This window comes from Chrysemys picta, chromosome 3 (assembly GCF_011386835.1).
Source record: "Chrysemys picta bellii isolate R12L10 chromosome 3, ASM1138683v2, whole genome shotgun sequence".
Taxonomy (NCBI): Eukaryota; Metazoa; Chordata; order Testudines; family Emydidae; genus Chrysemys; species Chrysemys picta.
Window position 1 is genome coordinate 135392284 of NC_088793.1, and position 21064 is coordinate 135413347.

At 38.2% G+C, this 21064-nt stretch overlaps 1 protein-coding gene across 22 annotated transcripts in view; it reads left to right on the plus strand.

The window, feature by feature from the left end:
• Window positions 1-21064, plus strand: part of RYR2 (ryanodine receptor 2) — a 722683-nt gene that overhangs the window by 472096 nt on the left and 229523 nt on the right. For all 22 annotated transcript variants that reach the window (XR_010599784.1, XM_065589065.1, XM_065589068.1 and 19 more), the window contains 8 exons: window positions 1074-1300; window positions 3197-3998; window positions 6560-6760; window positions 7801-7906; window positions 10604-10747; window positions 11471-11744; window positions 18199-18313; window positions 19082-19214. Coding sequence is in view for 21 of the 22 variants with exons in the window: in XM_065589065.1 (XP_065445137.1) it covers window positions 1074-1300; window positions 3197-3998; window positions 6560-6760; window positions 7801-7906; window positions 10604-10747; window positions 11471-11744; window positions 18199-18313; window positions 19082-19214 (2002 nt within the window). In the remaining variant the exon portion in view is untranslated. The remainder of the gene's footprint in view (window positions 1-1073; window positions 1301-3196; window positions 3999-6559; window positions 6761-7800; window positions 7907-10603; window positions 10748-11470; window positions 11745-18198; window positions 18314-19081; window positions 19215-21064) is intronic.

Below are 21064 nucleotides of genomic sequence, written 5' to 3' on the forward strand. Positions count from 1 at the left end.
TTACTGCCCTTTTTATCTATAGAGGACCAGAGCCGAATCTAGCCTTCGGTGCCTATTTTTCTGAAGCTCAAAATGCCTTTATTAAGGCCTTGGTTTGGCTTTAATAATGAGCAACAATCAGCAACAAATCTTCAGAAGTGTATTTTTGTAGTAGAAGAGAGCGACAAGCCTTCTTGGAGAAGGAACGGCCACTTATGTGTTTTTACAGCCCAAGGGGACCCTGATCCTGACCTAGACCTCTGTCCTATTGCAATATAAACAATTAGTATTAGTAGTATAAATAATATCAAAAACTGATAGAATTCGAATGTACACTTGTATAGGTAAAAAAGGTGTGGATTTTCATTTTTAAATATATCCAATGCACTGATGTCTGCTTTAGCGCAGAGTCAGTTTATATGTATGGGATACTGTGTAGTCTCATGAAAAGGGTTGCAGCCCAGAAGAACTAACACAGAGTTTTTAAGGTTCCATGGAGGCCTCTAAATCCTATTCTTCGTGCTGAAATTAGCTTCTTCTGAATTAGGAGGCGGACATAATAAATAACTTGTGATGGTGGAGACGGGGGTACAATTTTTGGTCTGAGTGCCAGGGAAAACCCTTACTCTTACAAATAGGGCCATGGGATCATTAATGTCCATACAGAAGAGATTGGGCTTCAGTTTTCAAGGATTCACCCAAACTGCTTGCTTCTAGCAAACTTGAATTGCACAGAACTTGAACTCTGTCTTGGAGGAATGAAAGGCTGAGGTTTCAGAGTGGGTGAAGGATTATTGGATTTCATATCTCTGGTTTCAAGGCATCTAGATAATATTTTCACCCCCAGCTCATTACTAAACCTCTAAGACATCCCCTTAGGCAAGCTCTATTTAGTGTTTTATATTTTGCTTTGAGAGCCAGCAGTCCCCAGCCTGTTTTGTGGGACCTGCGTAAAATGCGACATTCCTACCATACTATGCTTGTTTCATTGCATTGATTTCATATCTGTTTGCAGCACATTCGTCTTGTATATTATCATACACCGCATTGTCCTATAGTGATTATAAAACTGTCTCCTCTCTTGCTGTCTCCAGAATGTAATGCCATTGTCTGCTGGCTTGTTCAAAAGCGAGCATAAAAACCCAGTCCCTCAATGCCCTCCCCGACTCCATGTCCAGTTTTTGACCCATGTGCTGTGGAGCAGAATGCCAAACCACTTTCTGAAGGTTGATATCTCACGGGTCAGTGAACGTCAAGGCTGGATGGTACAGTGCTTGGATCCTTTGCAGTTCATGTCCCTCCATATCCCAGAAGAAAACAGGTTGGCTTTGTTTGTATGTATAAATTGAATGAGAGTAGGTGTGGGTTTTATGAGGTCAGACAAGTAGCAAGAAAATAGTCTGTTAGACAGTCAGTTCCCTTTCTCTCGTGCATATGTACAATATATATAAATACAAATAATATATTCTGACTTAGAAAGGAACCCCTTTTTGCAGGCCTCATTTAAATTCAATTAGTGAATTATTAACTGGGTCACATAAATATCATCACTGGTTTGATTAAACTGTTTCTAGTTGTGTTCAACAACAAGAGATCTCTTGAATTAAAGAGACATTGCCAATTAGCATTTATGACAGATTTGGGTTTTTTCTCCTCAGGGAGAAGCAAGTGCTTCTGTGGATGCCAGCACTACATAGAGATGCAGACAATGCATGCCTGATTTTGTTTTGTATATTATTTTGCTGAGAGGGGAAATATGTACAAAGCTGCTGGTAACATCTTGAAACTAATCCTTACAAAGCATTAGATAGGTCAGAAGGGAGAGAGCCTCAGTTGTGGCTTGTGAATGTGTACAATGTCTTTCAGTGTTTTTTGTAGTCTAGTAATTTACTTGGATTTTTGTGTTAGCAATAATCAAACAACTCTGATATGCTGTGTGCTTTAAGGCTCTTCAAAACCCAATCTCGGTAGAATAAACCGCCTGTTTTGATTATGTTTTACATAGATTCTCTTCAGACCTGTGCATGGGATATGTGGAGAGTGAGAATTAGTGCATTGTGGTCCCTAGTGAAAAACCTAAATATCATATGCAGCTTGAGTATATTTGTTAAAAAATATTGTGGGGCAAATCCTGCTCCTCCTTCCAGGGCTATGAAGGGCCTCAGAGGGAGTGGAACTGACTTGGTTCCACAGCACAGGAAGCAGGTCTGGTGTTGGGGAGCTGGAGAGGAGCAGCCACACCCCCTGTGTGCCAGAGAGGCTAGCTCAGATACCAATCAAGTTTGAGGACGGGCATGCTGGCAGCAGAGCAGGGTGTCTCTTTTTGCCCCTTTGAAATCTCCCTGTGCACGCCTGACTCCTTGGTCTTGGCACTGAGAGGAGGATTTAGCCCTAAAAGTGATTAGCTTGTATTATGATCTGATCTCACTTTTTAAAATGTACAGATGAGAGCAAGAGGTATTCATGAACTAGGTGGTTTTGAAATCTCCATTACTGTTGTGTTTCAAACTTGGAAGACTGCAAGACTGTTACTCAACTCCAATGCATACAGGTTTTATTTGTTTTTGTTTTTAAAAAGAAGAAAATTGAAAGCAATGTAAAAAAAACCCAACCTACATTTATGAAAAGCCCCAAAATTATTTTTGTAAAAGTAAGCTTTTACAAAACTTGTGACCAATAGAAGCATTTCCATGGTTTTATTAATGTTAAATTCTAAAGGAAACATTTAAATAAAACCTCAAAAAATGTAGTACATTCACGTGCAGTATTTGTGAGTAGTCTATTTTCATTGTCCAACCTGAAATGAAAAGTAAATAAGTAGCATGATTAGTGAAAATTTAAATTGGAATGTTGTCTTTATGTTCTCAATTATCTAAATTGTTTTTTCTAATCTAAATCTAAAGGGAAATTTGTTTTAAATAAATCAGCCTGATCCTGCTCCCACTGAAGACTATTGGAGTTTTTTGAAGTGATAGTTTTTTTCAGTCTAAACAATTTCAAGGCTTGGGTCATAATTTTTAAGCCGCCCGTTGTCTATAAAATTGCAAGTTTAAATATCTGAAAGTCAGGAAGTCAAAAATTCAAGGTCCAGACAATGGCTAATTTGCCCATGTTGCACAATTGTAGAATTCTGAATAACTTTTTTGCATTTTGGGTCCTATGTTCCTAGCTATTGCACTGATATGGAACTTCCTCTATTTTCCCTTCTTCTCTACAGGTCTATAGATATTTTAGAACTGACAGAACAGGAAGAATTGCTGAAATTTCACTATCATACCCTCCGATTGTATTCAGCTGTTTGTGCTCTAGGGAACAACCGGGTGGCACATGCTATGTGCAGCCATGTGGATGAATCTCAGCTTCTCTATGGCATTGAGAATAAGTATATGCCAGGCTTGCTTCGCACAGGCTATTATGACTTACTCATTGACATCCACCTCAACACCTATGCCACAGCCAGGTTAATGATGAATAACGAATTTATTGTTCCGATGACGAATGAGACCAAGAGCATTACTCTGTTTCCTGATGAGAACAAAAAACATGGCCTCCCTGGTATAGGACTCAGCACTTCACTAAGGCCTAGAATCCAGTTCTCCTCTCCCAGTTTTGTAAGCATTAGCAGTGAGTGCTATCAATTTAGCCCTGAATTTCCTCTGGATATCTTAAAGGCCAAAACTATAGAGATGCTGACCGAGGCTGTTCAAGAGGGCAACCTCCATGTCAGAGATCCAGTAGGGGGTACTACAGAGTTTCTATTTGTCCCTCTCATCAAGCTTTTTTACACCCTGCTAATCATGGGAGTCTTCCATAATGGGGATCTGAAACACATCTTGCAGCTGATTGAGCCCAGCGTTTTCAAGGAAGACATGAGCCAGGAGGATGAGAGTGAAGTGCCAGAGAAGGAGCTGAGTACAGTGGAGCTAAAGCCAGAAGGAGGAGAGGAAGAAGTCAAAGGGGGGCGGGTGCTGAAGGAAGGTCTTCTTCAAATGAAACTTCCTGAACCAGTAAAATTACAGGTAATGACTGTGATAGTATCAGTGGATGTTCATATATTTTATACTCCCTCCTTCCTTTCATTCAAATATTTAAAGGAACACAGCAGTCCAGCAGCATATTTCAAGCCACACACTCTTTTTTGCAGGAACATGTGCATGTTTAGTGCTGTTTTACATTGTGTTTTAAAAATATAATTGCTATTGATGATATAATTTTGCATTATCCCCTTTATTGCCCTATGATAGCAGTAGCCTTGGTGGACGTTGTGAGACCTGTTTCGAACCAAATCTGACATAAATAAAACATAATTAGGTAGGAAATATCTTCTGAATAAAAAAATAAAATTGTCGTTTTATAAATTTAGAAGCAGCGACTTCTATATAATTTATTACATTTTCCTTTCAACTTTCTTTGGAGAATTGTGGCTATTAGTAGATACCCAAGTGAGAGCAGCTTCTAAGAACTATTTTCTTCCTGGCTGTTACATAGTTGAGTAGTGACTGGTCGGGTGTGAGTGTGTGGGGGGGTGTTAGGCACAAGGAGACCCATATGGGGCCTGGGAGAGGTTGGACTAAGGGCTTGTCTACATGGAGCTTATTCAGGAACAGCCAGGCATTTGGCCATTTTTGGTGCCCCCTGGAGCAACCAAGCCAAAAAAAAAAAAAAAAAAAAAAAAGGCTGGCCAATCAACAGAGCAGAGAGAAAAAAACAACCAACCAAATAACAACAACAACAAAAGGCTGAACCGGCACTGGAATAATAGCAGACATAGTCATTCTGCCTCCACGTGCCCAGAAGTTGTGGGAGTCATTTTGTCAGTTTACGCAGAATGCCTCCAATTGTTGCCCTGAAGCAGTGTGACTGTGTGATAACCCTTTCTATAAGCTATCTTAAATGGCACAATGTAGTTTCTAGGATGAAATTCATCCCTGAGCAGAGAGACAGCACAAGGCCTAGGTACCACTTAAATCCCTGGAAGCCATCAAATTAGATTAATTGGGATATAAATGGTGCATAGGCTGTGATCTGGGTGACCTCACCTTTAATGAATAAGAGATGGATGTGATTATTTTATAAAGAAAGATAAAGGAATTATATACGTATAGCCTGGCTCTTGTAAGTAATAACTTAAGAGGGGCAAATAGTAGAAGGGTGTAAACTTCGAGGAAACATGGTCTAGGAAATCTAACAAAGGGGAATGGAATGAAATGAATAAAAGGAACATATAAGCTCAGTATGGTATAAGAAAAAACTTTAACAGAGAAATTTGGTTGACTGTTGAGTGGCCTCCCAAGGGGAAGTACAATAGAACCTCAGAGTTACGAACATCAGAGTTATGAACTGACCAGTCAACCAGACACCTCATTTGGACCAGAAGTACACAATCAGGCAGTAGCAGAGACAAAGAACAACAACAAAAGCAAATACAGCACAGTACTGTGTTAAATGTAAACTAATAAAAAAAAGGGGAAATGGCATTTTTCTTCTGCATAATAAAGTTTCAAAGTTGTATTAAGTCAGTGTTCAGTTGTAAACTTCTGAAAGAACAGCCATAAGGTTTTGTTCAGAGTTATGGACATTTCAGAGTTATGAACAACTTCCATTCCCAAGGTGTTTGTAACTCTGAGGTTTACTATAATAGAGATATTTAAAAAGAGAGTTTAGAAGTAGAATTGACAACTCACTAGAAAAAATATTGCAAAGTATAATCCTGTAGTGTCAGGGGTTGCACTGGATGATAAAATAAATCTTTACTATCACAATTGCTTGTGAATCTGTGTTATAGTGTGTTCACTTCTTCCTCTAAATCTACTGTGCTATCAGCAAAAAATATTACATAAAGACAGCAGAATTTTCAACAGTTTTGGCATGATCTCTCACTTGCGCATGTACACACTCTCTCCCGAAACAAAAAACTAGAGGGTGCCGATGAAACATTTAGCCAAATACAAAAAAACAGAAATGTAAGTTGCACTCTCTCATTTGAGCTGCCCTGTGGTTATTAGTTGGGCTTAAGGGGGATCTTTACTGGTAGTAAAACCATGGAGTTAAACTCCTAATAAAATGGTATTATTATTAGCCATCAGCCTAGCAACAACTGTGTTATCTGGTCAGAATTAACTTCTAAAAGGGACTAATTTAATAGGGCATTCTGCAGCTTCCGGGTACAAATGAAAAAGACGACCCACTGGAAATAGAGACTAAGAGCATGGGCCCAAACAGCCATTTAGTGCACGGCAGGCTGGTGCATTGTAGATTCACACCTCAGCTTGCTGTGCACTAAATTGCTGTATAGACAAGGTCTAAATCTATATTATTATCTTTTTACTCTAGCACAATTCCCATGTCCTTGTATATGTTTCTGAGGCAGAAGGATCTCCTGCAGATGGGAATTTATAAGCCCTAACACTAACTCAAGCATGACTGTATCGCAGATTACCGTCAATTCATTTGATAACAAGTTCTGCCTTATCACTTGGAGTCTACAGTACCCACACTCAGTTATATGTTAACAGAATATGTAGAGAATATTTTAAAAGTTTGTCTACTTTTTGTTGCCCTTTTTCTGGTGTTTTCTCAGATGTGTTACTTACTCCAGTACCTCTGTGACTGCCAGATACGTCATCGGATAGAAGCCATTGTAGCATTTTCTGATGATTTTGTGGCTAAGCTTCAAGAGAATCAGCGATTCCGATATAATGAAGTTATGCAGGCCTTAAACATGTCTGCCGCACTGACAGCCAGGAAAACAAAAGAGTTCCGGTCTCCACCTCAAGAGCAGGTACCACTTAAAATGGGTAGTTATTCTTTTTCCAGACTGTGAGCGTGGCAGGGAAGCCAAAGCAGGGATGTAGGATCCCAGCCCAGTCAGAGTGCTGTGTCCTAACATTCAAATTTTCATTTGGTTCTCACCCTTCTCTATGCTGGTAAATCAAGTATTTAAACTTACATGGTGTACAATATTCAGTGCAGTCAAGGATAGGTCACGTTTAACATTGTGTCAGTCAGCTGGTTGTGGTTAGCCCTAAGGTCCACACTAGGGATAATCATGACATGAAATCACGGGATGTGATGTTAAACTTGGTAGTCTTTATCTACACTGAGTAATATGTATTCATTAATGTTGTCTAGTGCCGTGTAATTTCCCAGCGTAGACAAGCTTTTAGAGTACAGCCTTGCCATGCTCTTATGTCTATGTATACAATGACATTATAGGAAAGTAGGCAGTACTCAGATGAGGTTCTGCAGTAATAATAAAACTTAGCATAGACATATGTTTCTGGATTTCAGAATGCTTTACAAACATTCATTAATTAAACCTTACAACACCCTTTTAAATCTATTTTAAACATAGAGCAACTGATATTTAGAGAGATTAAGTGATTTGACCAAGGTGACACAGCTAATTAGTGGCAGAGTTGGAAACAGAACCCAGGGGTCCTGACTTCTGTCCTTTGCTCTAGCCACCAGTTCACACTGATGCTCATTTGTTACCTTTTTTACCTACTCTACTTAAATGCCTGATTTTTTTCCCTCTTCAGAAATCATAGTTCTTCTGGTATTTGTGTATTTCAGTTTACCTAAAAAATTTCTATAATTGATTTAAAATTTATTTGCACATATTTATGGAGATAATGAGCAAAAAGAAATGCAGTATTTGCATATTAACTGTAAACCTTGTGGATACTTTATTGGTCTTCTAAGTACATATTTGGATTCCAGGCATCCTTGGCTTTACATATTCCCTTCTAGCCTACTGCAAAGTGTTCAGAAAGATGCTCCCAAAGCTTTAAACTTTCTTTTGTATTCTTTCTTTTTAAGATTAACATGCTTCTGAATTTTAAGGATGATAAAAGTGATTGTCCTTGCTCTGAAGAAATTAGAGATCAACTCTTGGAGTTCCATGAGGACTTAATGACACATTGTGGTAAACCCTGTTTTTGAATGTTTTTCTCTCTGAAATTGTATTAGCCAGATTCAATAACTTTAGCAAAACCAAGCTACCCATTAAATTATGTCAGCAACAGGTAGCTAGATAATACACAACGGGGTGTGGATTCCTCAGACATTATAATATAAGTGCACCCTCTCATCTGATCAGAATACAAGAAAACACGTTCCATTTTATTCGACAAGAGGAAATTTTATTCCTCCCATACAAGAGCCAAATAAATGGAACTTGTGTGGTACTCCTCTGAGGTTAGTGAATGAAATCTAGCTCCCGTGGGTATTGGGAAGCTCTATAGCTCTTCAGTAATATTCTGGGGCTAGAATAGCAGCTGTTGTTCCTCTTTTCCCCCGGTACCATAGGTAAACGGCTCTCATTCACCAATAGGTGAATTTCACTCTATCAACATAACTATGGTCCTATTAACCACAATAAAATGGCTGATGGACTGCAGCTGTTCCAGTTCTCCAAACACAAATGTAAATGAAAAATGAACATGCTAAAAAAACATGCTAGTTCACTTACTGAAACTTTGAGGCTTGGGGTTTTGTTGAAGACAGATGGGAAAAATGATGCTTAAGCTCAGTCCAAATATTTTTGTTACAATAATTACATGAAATGCAACAGTCTCTTTGGTGTCAAAATGTTGAACATTGTAAGAAAATAAAGTAAATGCATAGAAACCAAACCAAGAACAAAATAATTTTTCAAATGTTAAACACGCATCTGTGGACAGTGCAGCTCCAGTTAAGAAATTCCTTCTGTTTAAATTTTGCTTCAGTCTCTTAGAGACTGATAAGACAAAGCTGTAGATAATCACCACTTCTCTATTTAAAGTTATGTATGCCTTCTTCCTCTGTAAATCACCTCTTCCTCTGTAAATCACAAGAAAACAGGAAAATTTAGCTGCTCAATTTGTAAAAGGAATCAGCAGTTGACGACCAGCAGAGGGAGGTGGCAGTTGAGCTGTTCCACATTTAAATTCTCCTCCCTCACCCCCCACATGGAGAAAGCTGGAGCCGAGTCATGTGATTATTTTTTTTCCCCTCTAACTCAGGACCTGATCCTGGAAGGGGCTCCCTAAGTCAGGCCTTCAGACTTGTCTAGAACCCAATTGATTTTTTTGCCTTGAGTTCCTTCCAGGATTGGGTCTCAAACAGGAGGGCCCTTCAAGGACTCTTATTGTTGTTATGACATTTCAAATTAAATATTTAAATTTTAAATGGAAAAGAAAAGCTACAAAAAAATGAAAGAGCTATGCAGAAGCCAATGAGAAGACAGATTATAGTAGAGCAGAGTACATGGATTTATGTAGTCAAAAGGAAACAAACAGATTATGCAACTCTAGGTTGTAGATGACTGGCTAATGAGGACTTTCAGCCAGTCATAATTTGGGGATTCATATGTTGTGTACTGGTTAAGAAATAATCATTTTGATATTCTGTAACTCAGACATATGGAACTGGCATTTTTGCATCAATAACTATAGAGTGTTTCTGTACTCTAACTGGATTAGACAATTCGGTTACATTATTGTTAATTACTTCAATTCAAAGCAGTTTCCACCAATCAGATTGCAATTTCCATACAAGCTGCTGGCCCCTTGAACATCTTGAGCAGCAGCCAGTGGGGCTGGCCCCAGGGGCCCCTCAAGGCAGCAGTCTCCCGGGAGCTCCCCAGAGCAGTAACCCCCAGCTAAAATTTAGTTAGGGGTATTTATAGTACAAGTCATAGACAGGTGACTTTTACTAAAAAATACCATGACTTAATTGTAGTCTTATCAATGACCTATGCATTAACATTTTCCTTAGTGTGAAATGCAATAAAACAGCCTGTAAAGGGAATAGATCACATCCCACATAAGGATTAATGGAAAAAAGGCAAATAAAATTTAAAAACAACCCAACTTCTTTATCAAAAATACCAAAGGAGCAAGCGGAATGATCTAATGTGAGGCAGAATCATGCTGTAAAAGTGACCATCATATTTTTAAAAAGTTGAATAATTCTGAATTAAAAAAAATACTAATGGCATTTTCACTTTGAATTCATATAGTCATAACATTTTAATATTAATTATGAGCCTGGACCAAACCCTTAGGTTTCAGTGACAGTATTTTAGATGAAACCATAAAAATGAAAAACAAATCTTGCATCAAATCAACATATTTTGGATTTTCACACCTTGTTTTTCCTAATAGCTGCCTATCACATGTGCCATGATATAATGAATGGAGTTACTTGCTCATACCTACAAATTGAAAAATGAATTAACAGCCTTGCCAATACTCTCACTTCTATAAAGCCTTTCCACTGAGGATCTCAAAATACTTTACAAACCTCAGTCAAGTGCCACGAAATCCCCTGTGATGCAGGTATTATCCCATTTTGCAGATGGGGAAACTAAGGTGCACACAGGCTAAGAGACTGACCCACAGTCACACAGTGAATAAATGACAGAAGCAGACTGTGACTACAGGATTCCCAGTCCTCTACTCTAACCTTTAAACTGATATAACACTTTTGAAGCAGTACTATATATTTATTTGTTTGTAGTACACCTAGCTAACAGAGTAGAACAAAATCAGTTTGGTTATATTTTCACATTTGCACACTGAGCACAGCTGTCATCTGTTTAATTGTATTTTTTTAGTGATTTAATATTTGTTGCTTTCAGGAATTGAATTAGATGAAGATGGAGCCCTGGATGGAAACAGTGATTTAACCATTAGAGGTCGCCTCATGTACCTAGTAGAAAAAGTCACATATTTAAAGAAGAAACAAAATGAGAAACCAGTTGATAATGATGCTAAGAAACCCTGTAAGTAAAATTAAATTAAAGTCCAGTGTAGTCCTGCTCTGAAGGGGTAGGGGGTGAAAAGTTCTGGCAGCTCCATGTATGTTATGTGTCAGAGGAAGTTAGATTTTAAGGGAAGCATCTGTGTGTACCTTTAATCTTATGGCTCGAACTCAAAGCAGGCTTAACTGAAGTTTTCGGTATGTACAATATTGGTTTTTCAATGGGCTCTTTACTTCAGCCCAAGTATTGTCTGAAATGTCAGCCAAAACACTTATTTTTTTTAATAAGATATGTATCGCTGTATCCTAAATTAATGGACCAATAAACAGCTGACAATGGTGATACTACACCATGTAAATAATAATAAAAAATAATAATTAAAACTCATGCTTTCAAAACTCATGGAAAAAGTATCTGGAAGTGGAGCTGGCCACGGCTGTACAGTTGCTCTCCAGTGAGGATCCATTATATCTTCGTGCTCTTTTACACTGTCATATGCGGAAGTGATATCTATAATTTTAAAGCTAGCTTCTTGCAGCAAAATATTACTACTTGTTTTTCCTTTAATGGCATATTTTTCACTTGACACAATGTATTACATTGTACGTCAGCCTGTTAAGAAAACAAGAATATTTTTTTCTAGATTGTGCTAATTCTAATATGCTGCATAATGCATTCAAAGATACTGTTGTTAGATACATGAGAAATTAATTTAGATTTTTTTCATTCTTCACTCTTTTTTAGCCACTCTTCAGCAATTGATTTCAGAGACCATGGTACGCTGGGCTCAGGAGTCAGTAATAGAGGATCCAGAGTTAGTGAGGGCCATGTTTGTATTGCTGCATCGGCAGTATGATGGTATCGGTGGTCTGGTTCGAAGCTTACCAAAGACCTACACAATAAATGGTGTATCAGTGGAAGATACAATCAACCTCTTGGCATCCCTGGGCCAGATCCGTTCCTTGCTCAGCGTCAGAATGGGCAAGGAGGAAGAGAAGCTTATGATTCGTGGATTAGGGTAAATCACTGGAGTACAGTAACATTTGATTGACAGATCTCTTACTTTCCAATTATTTGTCTCATTGTTATCACTTGGGTTATGCATATTGTTTGACTATAAATATGTCTGTCTGTGGTTTAAGGAGACTAAAAAGGAAGTTTTGGGTTGAGATAGGAGCTTCAGTAGTTCTAAGATCTAGGCTTTGAAGCATTGTTAACAAAGATGTCTTTTGAATAGTAGTAAACTGCACTATAAGTCTTATCTTTTTGGAAAATTCATAGAGGGGAGAAGCAAAAGTGAGGTGCTTTACAGTCCTACAGTAATATATCAGTCATATTTGAAACACTATAACTTCACTTTAAAGGATAAAATCAGGATCAGCATTCAGACCTTTCTATAAATTGAAAGGATAGAGGCTGCATACGCATATAAATAGCCCAGCCATCAGTAAAGGTCACCCTAGGACTTTCAACACCAAAAGCCAGAGGTTTCATCCACTTGAGTTTAAAGAGAATAAATTTATTTGTGAGATGTTAATGGGCTTCATAGTTGCTGGAACCAGCTACCAGGAGAGTCATGATTGCACTCAGACCCCAGTATATTCCATAAATCTTCTAACTGCCAGCACAAATTCATGTTTCTGAATTCACTAAAAGTTAAAAATTGGATTTTCCACTTCAGTTTTTTATTGTTGCTTGAGGCAGTGTTTTTTCTCCTCTTGAAGGAGCATAGCCCTGAATGCTATGTAACGGCCATTAGTTGTGTAAGAGAACAAGAAAGAAGTTTTTACCCAGCCTTAATTCCCACACCGATTCCTCTACCAGGCTCATAGCTTGCCCACTATTAGACCTTGCATCTAGCAGAGCACACCTAGAATGCACATCCAAAACTAGTCTCTTTTTATGTCCCCCTCATGTTGACTATGGACCCAGAGCATTTTCAGTCCTGATTAACTAATGCCAACTTTATGTATGAAGTTGTACCATTGTTTTGGCACAACAGGAACATTTTAGTTCCTCAGAAATGCCTTTGGTGGTAACTATTGAAATATATTTGACTTTTCAGTAGCAATTACACTCTGTACACATCTCTTAACTCTGATCCTGCATGATGAGCTGAGCATGCTCGGTACCTCACAGGAAGTGCTGGTCAGCTTGCCTCTTACATTTTCTCTCTTTTTATGTGGCTTCAAGCATTATATATTTGGTGGCATTATTTTATTACAATGTACTTTTATGAGCAGCAGTGAGATTCCTTCCAGAGTATGACAGTCAGTAGAGAAGTATGGGCAAAAGTGATTTTAAATTAATGAGATAGCATCTGCCTACTTGAATTAGAACTTCACTACATTTTCTTCCACTGAAATTTGTAATTCTGTGTAGGTCTAATTATACTTGCATTTCATTATTCATAATGAAATCCTTTATGTATATAATTTAATCATTTTAACCCTCATAATGTAGTTAGTACTATTTTAATTATTTGAATTACCAAGTAAGCCACTAAAACTCTGACCTTTTCCCTGTAGGTTTATGATTAATAACCACAGGGAGTCCTCAGATCTATTCCCCTCTGCTGTAAGAGAAAAATGTGGCATAGATCCAAGAATGCTTCTCAGGCCCAGGTGCTGGAACTTGTAGGTATCATAAAAGCCACAGATCCAGGCACCCGTCTGCTCCAAGAAGGCCTCCAGATCCAAGAAAGGTTGGAACTGGGGGATGCCTCAACTCACTGTCAGTGATCTATGTGTCATTTCCCCCCCTTTACCCTGGCAGTTCTCCTGTATCCATATGTTGTTCTGGTTCTGAACAAGACCTTGTGAAGGCAGGATTCCATGCTCTATATTTGGTGTGCAGGTCTGATACGTTGCCCATCATCTTCTGGTACGAGCCAGGCCATAATCTCCTCTGACTCTTCCACCTATCTTTGTTTGAGGAGTCTCCTATGAGGGCCTATAGGGCTGCCCTTGGTGATCCCATCTCAAATGAAATCAGCTAAATTTTGAACTCTTATATTTTTGAAATGTTGTGTCTGACTTGTCTCAGACTCTTCAGAAAAGTTCTATCCTAGTACAAGTTTAAGCTCATGACATATCTGATGGATTAGTTTAATTTTACCAAAACTCGAAGTATACATTTTCAAATTGCCCTAAACATTTTTTTCTATGTATCACCTTATATCCATTCTTAAATCCACACACACTGCTAAGATAGCCCTTAAGTGATCTATTCTCATGGCAAAGAGCTCAAAGTACCCTGTCTTAACAGTTCAAGAGGTAACTGTATGGCCATGTACATAGCACCTCGGTGGGATTGATAGTTGGCTAGTATTTAACTAAATTATGCAATTGAAAACCAGAGATGATAATTTAATTGATTCATGAAGTCAACACTTGCAGAGTTCATAATATCTGCTCACTGAAAGAAAGCAATGTATCAATTATTGTAAATACAGTGACCAATTACATTCTGTCTCAAATAAGTATGAGGCAGATATATCATAGCTAGATGTTTAAAAGGAATAAGGAAAACAATTCCATTCTCATTATTTTCCACCAGTAAAGAAGATACAAATATGTTTCTGTTGTCTCTAGCCATTCCTGTATCCGGGGAGTACAGCTAACAGTAAAATAGCTTTTGACGATCTGAGAGCTCAGACCAAGATATTTGGCTTAATGAAAAGGCTGATGATATTTAATCTTTGCTCAAGCCTCACTTTCATTCTCATAAGTGTGCCAAGTCTTGTGAGGAATTCATTGTCAACGATCCCTCTCTTCCAGTGGATAAAAGGGAGCATTGCTCAATCATATTTAAAGTCACAATTATCTTTTTCATCATAACAAGAGAGACAAGGGGGGTGAGGTAATATCTTTTATTGGATCAACTTCTGTTGGTGAAAGAGACAAGCTTTTGAGCTACACGGAGCTCTTCTTCAGGTCTTTTTCATCGTAATGTTATTTCACAAAATACTGCAGAGTCTTGCTGAGTTGTCACACTTTATAATATGCTCAGTAATTATGCCAAGTATTGTAAGAGTTATGCTTTCAACGAGTCTTTGTTCTTGATACCACTGGCCAATCCTTGAAGTGTCTTACATGTTCAGGATTGCTCAGTTCCCAACGAACAGGTCATGGCCCAGGGCACACAGAGTAGATGCGGGGAGTGGCACATAGCATGAGCAGCTTTCCTGGGTTGAGATTCCAGGTGTACAGATCCCATAGTAACTTTGACCTGAAGGCTTGTCTGGGGAAAAGGAAGAGGGGACACCTAAGTCATTAGGGGCTAATAGAATTAAGCACTACTAGTAATATGACAGTTGTCAGCTACACTACAGAGATTGTGTAGTGTGGCTGATGCATCTGGTTTTTGAGATTGTAGTGTTCATGTTTTCAAGCTTTTCTTCACAACCATTTTTTAACTAAAGCTGAATTACATAATCAAATAACTCCAGGAGCAGAAGCTAAAAGAGGAACAACAAATATCACAAGAGTCCCAATATTATCAGGAGACTTAACTATACTGTTGCCTCCATTATAATTATCTAGTCATTTTTCCTCTGACCTGAGGCACATTGCTTTCAAATTTATTTCTAGGTTGTATATAATTTGAAGGCTTGCTACAGCTTTTAAATTGTAATTACTTTAAAAATATTCATGTTTATTAGACATCTCCGCCTTTATGTAAAATAATATTGACAACATAATTTTCAAAATTGGTGCTCATGTTTAAAGCTGCACAGCTGAAGTGCAGTAGAAAGGAAAGAATGTGCTCTTGAGCAGTAATTCATTTAGGTTAACATTTATTGTTATTATGATTATTGCTCTTTATGTGGCTAATACTTGATGACAAGAGGATAACTGGAATTAAAGACATGTCTGCGCTGCCCTGAAGTTGGGGCTATTGGGGTGTGACTAGCACTGTAACTCCCGTGTGTCGCGACTGCGGGCATGAACTGAAAGGTTCCTATTTTGCATCAATGTAGTCCTGTTTGAAGAGGACTATGTTAATGTGAACTAGGAACCTTTTTGTTCATGCCTGCAGCAGCCACACGGGGATGTTACAGACAGTACTTTGGTGAATACTGCTATTCACACCTCTGTAGCCAAACTGTGAGGCAGTGTAGACATGTCGTAAATTCTCTTTTCTACCCATACTCTACATTCTTTTCTTGAGCTTGATAGGAGATTCCACAGGCAAATGTCTAACGCACATGGAGATGTAACAGGCACATTTCTACGGTATCAGTACTGCTAGTGCTGTTATTTGGGACAATGTTTGCAAATGTGCGTTCTCCTACTGGAAAAAAAAATTCCTTCACTTCTGTCATGTATACTACAATCTTTTAATTAGACAGAATGAATCTTAGAAACTCTGACTGCAGAATAATTGTTATTTAATGGATAATTGAAGCTTTCATTCTCACATCACTTTGGGTTCCATTTTCCATTCTTTACTCAGGCTGAGCTCACGATGACTTCAATGAGAGTAAGGACTGCAGGACTGGGCTTAGACTGGTTAATTTATTAATATCATTTACCCACAGCTCCTGTTTTGCTGCATTGTTTTCCTCTTTGTGGAAATCTTATTGCTATTCTGTGAGATAACCACATTAGGCTTTTATTCCACTATGACTCTTATTTATTAACATCTCTTTTTTTAATTAAAAAACACATCTAGCAGCCTAACCAATTTTATTGGGGTAATCCAGGATGTTATATTTATGAATTATCATATTAGTTACATCTATGTAAATTACTTCATATACAGTACTAAGCAATATTTATGTGGCAGGAAAATAAATTAGAGTAAATATCAGATTTAGGCTTTCGTTAACAAACAAAAACAAACAAACAAACAAAAAAGGAGGTGGCACATGCCCGTGGAGTGGGAATGTCAGGGAGATGTTAGATTCACCAATTTCAAGGCCAGCAGGGACCATTACGATGATATAGTCTGACCTCCTACATAACACAGGCCATAGAACCTCACTCAATAATTCTTACTTCAAGCCCATAACTTCTGTCTGAGCTAAAGCATATCTTTTAGACCGACATCCAGTGTTTAAATCAAGACTTCAATTGATGGAGAATCCACCATGTCCTTGGTCATGGCCCTCTAACCTTATGGATGTCCTAAAACAGGAGTAGGCAACCTATGGCACGTGTGCCAAAGGCGGCACATGAGCTGATTTTCAGTGGCACTCACACTGCCCAGGTCCAGGGGACTCTGCATTTTAATTTAATTTTAAATGAAGCTTCTTAAACATTTTTAAAACCTTATTTACTTTACATAACAACAATAGTTTAGTTATATATTATAGACTTATAGAAAGAGACCTTCTAAAAACGTTAAAATGTATTACTGGCATGCGAAACCTTAAATTAGAGTGAATAAGTGAAGACTTGGCACACCACTTCTGAAAGGTTGCTGACCCCTGTCCTAAAGCCATGAGGAAATGCTACTAATCCTGGGGCTTTTGTGAAAGGTGCTAGACCTTTGCATGACCCCCCGGGTATCTCCTCCACCCACTCAGAACCAAATGCCTGTCTGCCTGCCCCTTGGCTAATTTCCTTGTGGGTTTTATATGGAATGATGCTGCAGAGAATATCTCTACTTGTCACCCCCGTCTATGCCATCCAGTCACATTACCCCTCAGCCCATGGACTGTATGGTGTCCAGCAAGCAGTCAGGGGCTGGTGGAATGATGCCTCTTTGGCTCTACCCCCTTCCCTCTGACAGATTTTGGGCCATAATAAAACCCTTCCTGCAATTTTTTTCACCTTCTGCAACACATAGTAAAGGGGATGGCATGATCCTGAGGGCCAGACTAAATCCAATGCCACCCACCTTCTGTACTATCGTGGCTTTTATAACTCAGACAAGATCTCCCAAATTGTTCAGTGTGTGTGGTTGAGGAGGGAATCTTGAGCACCTGGTATGAAAGCCGCATGACGTTTTTGCTGAATACAGCCGTAGGAGTTCTGGTCTATCAGATTGGTATGTATGTAATTCAGGTGCACTGAATGCATGAACTGTATGAATGTGCTGAAACCCAGCTAACCTATTAGGAGATGAAATGTCATGCCATTATCATGATGAGCTATTTTCCACTGGATTTGCAGTAAGGCCTCTAACTTCACTTATGATCTCTGTATCATGTGGCTTTGAGAACATTCTGTGTTGGTAATATACAGTGAAATAAGCATTCAACCCTTCGTGCATTTTCTAGAATTTCATTAAATTACAAGAATTGAACTCAATCAATAAAATTCAATAACTTCTAACACTTAACTTTATTTGTGCTCAGTCCTTCTGTCCCTGTGCAAACACTGGGGGTTATTCCTAAGTAAGAACTGCAAGAGTAGGCCTGTTCTTCAGACTGGTAGTTGTGTGAGTATTATGTGACAGAGAAATTAATATATATTCCCTGAACAGTACATTTTAATCTATTTTCTTATTATGTTTCTTTATAGAGACATCATGAATAATAAAGTGTTTTACCAACATCCTAATCTTATGAGGGCTCTAGGAATGCATGAAACTGTCATGGAAGTGATGGTAAATGTACTTGGTGGAGGAGAATCCAAGGTAAAGAATTTCATTGGCAGGAGAGAGGGAATTTAGAATGTGGCCTTCTAAAGCTTTGATCCTACACGGTGTTCAGAAACTGATGAAAGTGCTAAACTCCCATTCTTTTCCCATTGGCACAATATAGGGCCAAGTTCTTAGTGAGTAGAATCACCTTTAATGAAAAAGTTGTGTATCTTCTAATTATTATCCTAATAATATTACATTACAAGGATCCCTTTTTGCTTGTGAATTTAGAATAGAATAAGAGCAGTATTCTCACATGGGAAAGAAAGGACAGCCAAAAGCATTTATAGCCTATTATATTTTATAGGTATTGGTTTCAAAGGATTCTTGATCTGCATGGTATGTGGAAAAGAGTCTAATATATATATAAGCAAAAAGTATATTTAGGGATTTCCAAAATGAAGAGCGTTTTAAAGTAAGACATTTTTCTGGAAACATCTGATTAGAGATGGCCGTAACATCAGGTTCTTCTTCTGAACTTTCCCATACTTCAGTGTTTGAATCTAGGGTTTAGGTGTGAATCCAGTTCTCTTTCTTGTTAAGGCCACAATCTGTGCAAATAAACTTAATGAACCATGCACTTGCTCAGAGCCCCATTGATTTCAATGGGGTCTGCCCTTGGAAGATCATTTTGCAGGATTGGTACCTAATTGTGTTTTTAAAAAAAATACCCGAAGATAAATATGTAAAAGGACACCCATACAATGATTTTTTGGTGATTTTATACATTTTTGCAGCTCTAACTTAGTCTTGTTTGTCTAGGAAATCACCTTCCCTAAGATGGTGGCAAATTGCTGTCGTTTTCTATGTTATTTCTGCCGCATCAGCAGGCAGAATCAAAAGGCTATGTTTGATCATCTTAGTTACTTATTGGAAAACAGCAGTGTTGGGCTTGGTAAGTAGTAACATAAAATCTATCCTAAATTTTGTGTAAAATACAGTTTTAAACGTTTTCATTGATTTATAAGTTATGAACAAACAGAAAAACAGTACAAAAAAACTCCACACCCCATGTTTAAAACAGTCCTTCCCACAACATTCTGCTTGGCAGCATGATTAAAAAAAAAACAACTTGACATTTCTATATTATTAAATGTGAAAAAGATCTTATGAAACTGTATTATTAAATGCAGAAAGCCCCATAAACAAACAGCTGCCCACCCTACATGAATTCAAAATTATGGACACAAATTTCAGCAAGAATATCATTTCATGTCTTTGGGTTGGATTGCACCTTATAATTACCCTCTCCCCCACATCTAAAGGGCAGAGTCTATTTGTGCTGCCCCAGGAGCTGAAGATCTTTTACAGAACAGTTTTACTGTAAGAGTCACCATTCAAAGCCTGCTTCCCCCTTTCTACAGAGATTTTCCTGGTACAGCTTTTCTCCCTCTGCACGCAGGCCAAGATGCTCTGGGTTGTACAGGGAAGAGGCAGAGCGAAGGGTCTGGCCATCTGTACAAGGGGAATGGGAGAGTAGCCAGTGCTTGTTCACTTGCATAGGTGTGGTAGGCAGTTCACAACAGAATCCTAAATTAAGGTTTTCATGCTAACATTAAATTATCTGTGATGCTTATGCTGAGGCTCAGAAATGTCACAGAAATGTGAAATGCCAATTTTGTTTTATTTTAGTGCTTTTCTTCTGGACTGCATAGTTGTATCTGATTATTTTCATGCTCAAAAATTTAGTTACCATATTTTTTGTGTTTAGCATATTTTTGCATGTCAGAAGCATAGCCCAAAAGTATGTTTAGAGTGAAAATAGTTAAATTGTGTTTCTACTGGGGTTAGTTAATGTTACTGTGATAACTTTTGCTAATATTATGTTAACATTGGGGGAGTTGCATTTAATTTCCATTTTTTAAGAAAAGGGGGGAAATCCTTTTATTTTAAAGCTGAAAAATGTTTTCCAATTATCCATAACTCAAACAATGTCCAAATGGATTTTCTTTAAACTTTCCACTCACCCTTCCCTCTAAAACAGTAATCATCTTCTACCTGAAATGAAGCATTTATATATGTAGACTAAAAAGATAATTTTGCATAAAGTTCTCATTGAACGAAAACACAAGGTTACAAGGGAACTTGATATGAGGCTCACACTTGGAAAGTTCAGTACCATAAATGCTTATATTATAGTGTTAATAATGGTACTGGTAAAAAAAAATAGTGAAGTGGTATCTGTGTAATAAAATTCTGGGGTTGTCCCCCGAGTGTGTCTAGAATGTCTGTTTGTTAGTATGAAGTGATAGAAACAGCTACAAGCATTGTTGAGAGCTCTGTTAGTGCGGAATATCACTAGGCGGTATCATCACTGGGTTTCACAATTTGTTACTATCCAATTTTTAAGTTGAGTCATTTTGTCTTTATTCATTATATTCATTCAGTGTGTAGCTATAATAAGGCATGTATCTGTGCATGCCAAGAGTCCTAGACCATTGTGATATCAGCGGTAAGTCAACCAATCACCACCCTTACTCTGCAGCTAATTTTATGTAACAATTTCATTGGTTGTATGAAGGAGACTGCACAGAGGTGCATTATTTGGCTCAACAGTCACAGAGCACATAATCACCCCAAATGCACACAGCCCCTCACGGCAACACACATGCTTCATTCGCCATCCATATAACCCTCTCAGCAAAACACAACCACCCACACAACAACACAACCAGCATACACAAACAGGCAAATAATACAAAGGGCATGCATAGCCCCTCACCGCAGGCGCAGTTGAGAGCTCTT